This window comes from Rhincodon typus, unplaced genomic scaffold (assembly GCF_021869965.1).
Source record: "Rhincodon typus isolate 14 unplaced genomic scaffold, sRhiTyp1.1 hic_rhity00004591, whole genome shotgun sequence".
Lineage (NCBI taxonomy): Eukaryota > Metazoa > Chordata > Chondrichthyes > Orectolobiformes > Rhincodontidae > Rhincodon > Rhincodon typus.
Genome location: NW_025970229.1, coordinates 3,208 through 10,521, shown reverse-complemented (window position 1 = coordinate 10,521; position 7,314 = coordinate 3,208). Strand labels below are relative to the sequence as shown.

General features: G+C 37.5%; 1 protein-coding gene across 1 annotated transcript in view; it reads left to right on the top strand.

Annotated features, from left to right (window-relative positions):
• Window positions 1-497: 497 nt before the first annotated feature.
• Window positions 498-7,314, top strand: part of nudcd1 (NudC domain containing 1) — a gene marked incomplete at both ends in the record, with an annotated part of 9,100 nt that continues 2,283 nt past the window's right edge. The window contains 2 exons of the mRNA XM_048593923.1: window positions 498-652; window positions 6,782-6,967. Coding sequence (XP_048449880.1) covers window positions 498-652; window positions 6,782-6,967 — 341 coding nt within the window. The remainder of the gene's footprint in view (window positions 653-6,781; window positions 6,968-7,314) is intronic.

The window sequence follows — 7,314 nt, the reverse complement described above, 5'->3', positions numbered from 1 at the left end:
TAAATAAACCAAGACTTCTTTGCTATGAGTGTAATTTTGGATCATATTATAAAATCTGCATACTTGGAATACAGCAAGAAAGTATCAAGCTAAAGTTTTAAATATGTCCAAATTGTCTTATTTTTAACACAGCCTGCTGGCAATAAGCTTTGCTTTAAAAGTCAGCTTCTATTTATTTGCCTTAAGCAGACCCTGCTGTATAGGCACAATGCATATTAATGCTTGCTATAACCTATCTGCAAGCATAGAAAGAAATGAATTGATGTATCACCTTTCAGGACCTTGAGGTGTACATGTAGACTAATTGTACTGATTTTTATGTCTCAAAGGTATTGATTTTTATTTTCATATGCCAATGCATTTTGTTGGGCTGAATGATTCCGATTCAGCTTAGCAACCAGCTAGAAATGAAATGAATTCTCTTGAGTGTGGGAGAAAATATTGTCTCTGAGTTCTGATGGTTATTCTGATCATGTCTTTGATGTGTTTCTGTTTAGCTGTTGCTGAAGTGAAACTTCGTGAGGATCAGTACACCCTGGACCATATGTGTGTCTTTGGCATGTATAACTATCTGCACTGTGACAGATGGTATCAAGACAGTGTCTATTATATTGATCAGCATGAGAGGGTCATGCATCTGGACATCACTTTGGTAAGTTTGTCTTATTGTATCTCTATTTAACAACTTAAAATGATAAATGTTGTGAACTACTGAAGGATTGCGAAATTAAACCTTTACCTTCTTAATGGAAACTGCCAGTTCAAATATCTGCACTTTCTGTAGGAACAGTATCCTGGAAAGAATTGAATTTGAATTAGAGGGAATTGTTGAAAGAGATTTGGTATAAAACTTGAGTGATTTTCCATTTTTAACATTGTTTGCTTTCTTCCTTGGGAAATTATGCGCCTGCGGTTCATAAACAAAACAAAGGAGCAAGTCTAGAACATAGGGTCTCTTGAACCTGCCATTCCATTCAACCATTGTGGTGATCATTGGCCTGAACTGTGCATTCCCACATGCTCCCCACCTTCCTTAGTGAGCGGCTCTTCTGGTGCAGTGGGAGTGTCCCTGTTGCTTTAGAAACAAATATAGTGAATATTTGTAGCACTTCTTCCGGTAAAGATACACCCTTTCTTAAATGTTGAGACCAGATCTGCATACAGTAATTCTGGTGTGGTCTTACTATAGCTGTATGCAGTGGTAGTAAGACTTCATTATTCTTGTACTTCAATCCCCTTGCAGTGAAGGCCAACTTGCAGTTTGCTTCCCTAATTACTTGCTATACCTGTGTGCTAACTATTTTGTTCCTTATGTGACTATACACATCGTTCAGAACATCAACGGTTAGAAGTTTCATGCCTTTGTTTAAAAAATCTGCTTTAGTATTCTTAATTTCGAAGCAAATAATCTTACACTTTCCCATACTACTGTCCATCCACTATCGCTTTGCTGACTCGCTCAACCTGTCTAGATCTCTTTGCACCCTTTATGTCCCCGCTGCAGCATATGTTTACACCTAGCAATATATTGTCAGCAAACATGGGTATATTGTGCTACGTCTTTTTGTTCAAGTCATTAATATAGATTGCAAGTAGCTGAGGGCCCAACACTGTTCCTTGTAGATCTCCACTTGTTTCACCTGCAAGCTTCAAAATGTCTATTCCTGTTCTTTGCTTTCTCTGCACTAACCAGTTTTTTAACCATGCAAACATATTGTTCCCAGCTCTAACAGCGCTTGCGTCTTAACATTTTATGTGGCATATTGAACACCAGCAAAACATTTTGAAAACCGTTATTGATTTCTGTATTCAGGCAACTTGTGGAGATTAGAATCAACATGAGTCCATGCATTTGTTCTTTTGATAGTACAGCCACAACTCCTCACGTGCGTTGATAAAAGATCCTGATGTTCATTGCTATTTTTCCTTTCTAAAACAAAACTAGTTGTTTATATGGACCCATCTTCTAACCTCAATGTGTGTGGTTTTACCTTGGAGATTTTTCATATCTATTACATTCTAAAAGTTTGAATAAACTGTAACATAGGATTTAGTTTGGTATTTAGTACTTAGTTTTCCTGAAATATTTTGCAGTATTCTCAGAGTGAGTCTTTTTTGTTAGAGAAAGTCTTTCCTTTTAAATTAGCGTTGGCTATTTCATGTTCTAGCCATCTAATCCCTAAATGGAGCCTACACAATGCAGGATATGAACAAAGGAACTACAAGCAGAAGCAGGCCATTTGTCTCTTCGAGCTTATTCTGTCATTCAATTAAATCATAGCTGGTCTATTTGTTTTGAATTCCACATTCTTGCCTATCCCCAAAACCCTTAACTTCTTGCCAAGTGATGGTATCAATCTACCTTGACCTTAAAATTTTCAGTGACTTTTGCCTGTACTGCCTTCTGAGCCACAGAATTCTGAAGTTGCACTTCCCTCCTAAGAGAAAAAGTTTCTTCACTGTCTGTTCTAGAAGGGAGACCTTTCAATTTAAACAGTGCCCTCTAGATCTAAATACTCCCACACGTTGAAACGTCCTTTCATTTCCACCTTGTTGAGGCATTTCACGATTTTGTATGCTTCAATCAAGTCATCTTCACTCTTCTAAATTCTATTGGAAACAGCCCAGACTATCCAACCAATCATCAGGACAACCTGCTCATTCCAGGTGTCAATCTAGCCAATCTTAATTGAACTGCCTCCAAAACATTTACAATTTTCCTTAAATAAGGAGACCAAAACTGTTCACAGCATTGCAGATAACGCATTAAATCCGGAATCATCTACCAGCCACTGCTTCTAAATTCCATGGCACTTTTTATACAGCAAGGGTATTTCTTAAAGCCCTAGATATAGTGTCATAGAGTCCTACAGCGTGGAAACAGACCCTCTGGTCCAACCAATCCATGCTGAACATAATCCCAAACTAAACTAGTCCCATCTGCCTGCTCCTGGCCCATATCCATCCAAACTTTTCCTATTCATGTACTTATCCAAATGTCTTTTAAATATTGTAATTGTACCCACATCCACCACTTACTCAGGAAGTTCATTGCACACGCGAGCCACTTTTTTTTTAAAAAAAGGTCCCTCATGTCTTTTTTAAATCTCTCTCCTCTCACCTTTTAATAATGTGCCCCCTAGTCTTGAAATCGCTGATTTTAGAGAAAAGACAGCTACCATTAAGTCTATACCCCTCATTATTTTATAAACTTCTATCAGGTCGCTTTTGAGGAAGCATTGTCTGGTACATAATAAAGATCTTCACCTTGTCCTATCATTTCTTAAGACTGTGCAAGTTCTGCCAGACCTCCCTGATATTGCAATCCCTTTGATAGGGTGTGATTTACTTTTAGCTCAATCATCAAGCTGCCTGATTGAAAATGCCCACAATATGTAGAGCACACTGAGACACTTTAACTGCTCACCTCATCATTCCTCCTTTAACAGAAAATCACTCAGCTGTCCGCTTTCCTCCTTGGGTTTTTTGTGGGATCTTGTTTGAAAATTTTTAACTACAGAAGTCACTGTGCTTCAATGAAGCCATTCTTTTCGGTGTGAAGAAGTGTCAATGTTACAAATGTTATGGCCCAATGAGAATACATGAGTAGGTGTAAAAGGCATTAGAATTGAGTTTGAAGGGAATATTATTTGAATAAGATGTTAATAGACTGTCTGTAGCAGATGTTGGGAATAACTGAGTTAGTCATTTAGGTTAATTCTTCTGTATTTGTGAGAAAAGGCTAATTGAATTCCATTTGTCTGGAATTTTTCAAGGTTTTTTTTCCTTGCAATTGTAGAGTCCACTGAGATTAATCTGCATCACTGAACAGTTTGTAGCATAGTTCGTAAAATGACAAGTGAAAAGCTAAATGCTGGAGTCAAATGACCCATTCAAAGGCAATCATTAGCTAGCTTCTGATGCACTCACTTTTTGGGGATTTTTTTTGAAATCCTTCATGGTCTTGCCCCTCCCTTTGTTAGTACTACAATCCTTCTACCAGGCCCCTTGCTGTACCCCAAATTATGTCTTCATCCAGTTGTAGCCACTTAAGCATTCCCAATTTTAATCATCAGCATTTTTGGCCTTCAGCTACCTAAGTCGTCTTATCTCTAGAATTTTCTGTCTATGACTCTTTTGCCTGGTTTCCTCCTTTAAGATATTCCTTAAAACCTATCTCTTTGGGCAAGCTTTTGATCATCTGACCTACCATCTCCTTACATGGCTTTTTTTTCTTCTCTTCGATTATGTTTCTAGGATGTTTTACAATGTTAAAATTGATGTACAAATGAGAGCTGGTGTGTAGAATTTCTATGAATCTGATGTGTCGTCACCTTACTGATGGGTTCTTTCTTACTGCTGCCAATTTTGATCAGCACTCAATCTTTATGACTAGAAAGTCGCAACTGATTTTTTAGTTTTCTTCTAAAACTTTCCATGCGAATTTATCTTGCATTACATATATCAGAATCAGCATTAGGATTTAAAAGCATTTTAGTACTGTGTTTTCTAATGAACAGTAGGTATCAACACAAATTTCACTTTTTTTATTGTTTTATTCTTTTGATTTTGTTTTTGCTTGCTCCAATAATTATTTTTTATCTAATATCTGTTTCGACATTCTTCAAAATAACTCCACATACTTCAGCATATGTGGAGTACTGAAGCATGAGATCACTAGCTATTAGTATAATATAGGAATAGATGCAAGTCTCATTCAATGCTTTCACTCACTTCTAATGGCATTTAAAACCTGTTAATTTTAAGAATAAATGTTAGAGAGTGTGGTTCACCACAGAAGAAGCTCTCCTAGTTATGTTGAACTGCCTTAAATAATGGCATTGATCCTACAAGTTGACTCTTTTTTATTTGACTAAAAGCTGCTTTTGTGGTTATCTCACAGGTTGATTTTTATAATGTATAAAATCTTGTTTCCATTGGCTGTTGAAGTAAATATTGAGAAAGAAGGTGAGACTAATTCTAGCCTGATATTTGGAAGTAGTTTTGCACTCAATGTTACTTTTACTTTTGACAGCAGAGATAAGCTTTAAAGAGGAAAAATTATCTTGACTGAATGAAAGTAGGGGTCAAAAGCTAGTACTTTGATCCTTTGTGTCATAAAAAGAGGCAAAGAGGAACTGAGATAAATCACATGAAAGGAGAAGGTAAGTCAGGGTTACGGAGAAGAAAAAAATTTAGAATGCTGTTCCAAGAAAGGGTAAATTACGAGAGACATTTTAAATGGAGTAGCGAGAGACAATAGCTGGATTACGCATTAAAAATAATGGTGAGGCTAACAGCACTCAGTCATTTTGGGGTAAATTAGATAGCACCTTTTACAGCCTGCACATGCACAATTTAAAGTTCTGAGTCTGGCTGTAGGAACCAAGAAAGGATCCCTATATTTTTTCCTATATATGTCTTGAGGATTAATTCCTAGAGATCCTAGGATAATCTGGGAGATATGCAACTTTGTTATGCTAAAAGCATTAAATCCATTTATAGAAATGATTTGGATGAGAATATAGGAGACATGGTTAGTAGGTTTGTGGATGACGAGAAAATTGTTGATATAGTGGACAGTGAAGAAGACAAACTGCGCCAGTGGGCGAGAAATGGCAGATAGAATTTAATTTAGATAAATGCGAGGTGTTGCATTTTGGTAAGACAAACCAGGTAGGGCCCTGGGGAATGCAGTTGAACAGAGAGATCTGGGGCGTGCAGGTATATAGTTCCTTGAAAGTGGTGTCACAGTATACAGGGTGGTGAATGAGGAGTTTGGCACACTTGGCTTTATCAGTCAAAGCATTGAGTATAGGAATTAGGATGTCCTATTACGGCTGTACAAGACATTGGTAAAGCCACATTTGAGTACTGTGTACAATTCTGGTCACCCTGCTATAGGAAGCATGTTATTAAATTGGAAAAGGTGCAAAAAAGACTTACAAGGATGTTACTGAGATTGGAGGGTTTGAGGAGATGCTGGACAAAATGGGAGTTTTCTCCCCTGTAATGTAAGAGGTTGTGGGGTGACATTACAGAGGTTTATAAAATCATGAGGGGTATCGATCAGGTGAATAGCCAAGGTCTCTTCTCTGGGTTAGGGAAGTCCCAGTACTAGAGGACATGGGTTTAAGGTGAGAGGGGAAAGATTTAGGACCTGAGGGGCAACTTTTTCCACACAGAGGCTAGTGCATGTATGGAACGAGTTGCCAGAAGTTATGGTACAGGCGAGTAGAATTACAACATTAAAAAGACACTTGAACAGGTACAAGGATAGGAAAAGTTTAGATGGACATGGGCCAAATTCAGCCAAATAGGACTGGTTCAGTTTAGGAAACCTGGATGAGTTGGGCCGAAGGGTCTGTTTGCCTCCTATATAACTCTGACTCCAACTTGCAAGTAGTCTCCACCATTGGAGGTTTTCCTCACCTGATGTCTGGATCTGTTGTAGCTTCATTAGGAGATTGATTGTTGTGATTAATCAACAGCTCCATTATGATCATCAAATGATAATCATAGTGGTAAAACGTGAAGTAGGTGGCCCTTCATTTTTTGTTAGTCTACAATTCCTATGTTTTTTCTTTGTCATGCTATTTATCAATTTTTTAATTACTGAACTGTAATTCCACATTTACCTATCTTCCAGTGACATTTCAGAATATTTGTTCTAAGGAGTAAATGTGATGCATGAATTTAGTTTAGCTTTTTTCTCTTAAAATTTGGGTGAGTCAATCTTCATTTATCTCCTGATTTTTAAAATGCATGTTTGTATTCAAAGGATACTGCAATAAGCAAACCCCGGGAGGTATTCCGCCTATCACCAGAGATTAAATCTTGTGATTCCTTAGTCTGCGCTTCTATGCATTTTACATCACCTACGTGGGCAGCCTTGTCAGATGGAACAGGAAAGCTTTATCTTCTCAGAACAAGCAAACGTGGACCAAATAATATTGAGAAATGGGAGGTAAGTTAATGTTAGTTTAGCAGGTGAGCTATGAATATTTATATACTTTGCATTATGGCCTGGCTTTGTTTTTGGAGGCAACATAGCAATCTTTTGCAGCTATTGAATGGGAGAGCGAGAGCAGGAAAAAAGGCATTAACACCTCTGTAGGATTTGTCACATTTGACTTATAATTAAACCTATGCCCTGAATTTGATCAAACAAAAATATGCAAGATTTCCCCAATATTCCATTACAATTAGGATACAAGGTCAGATCTGGTTATGCCATCTCTGTGAGGTTTCCTGCTGATTTTCGTTGGACTGAATGTATATGATGATGCTGGGATTATATAATCACAATTTATT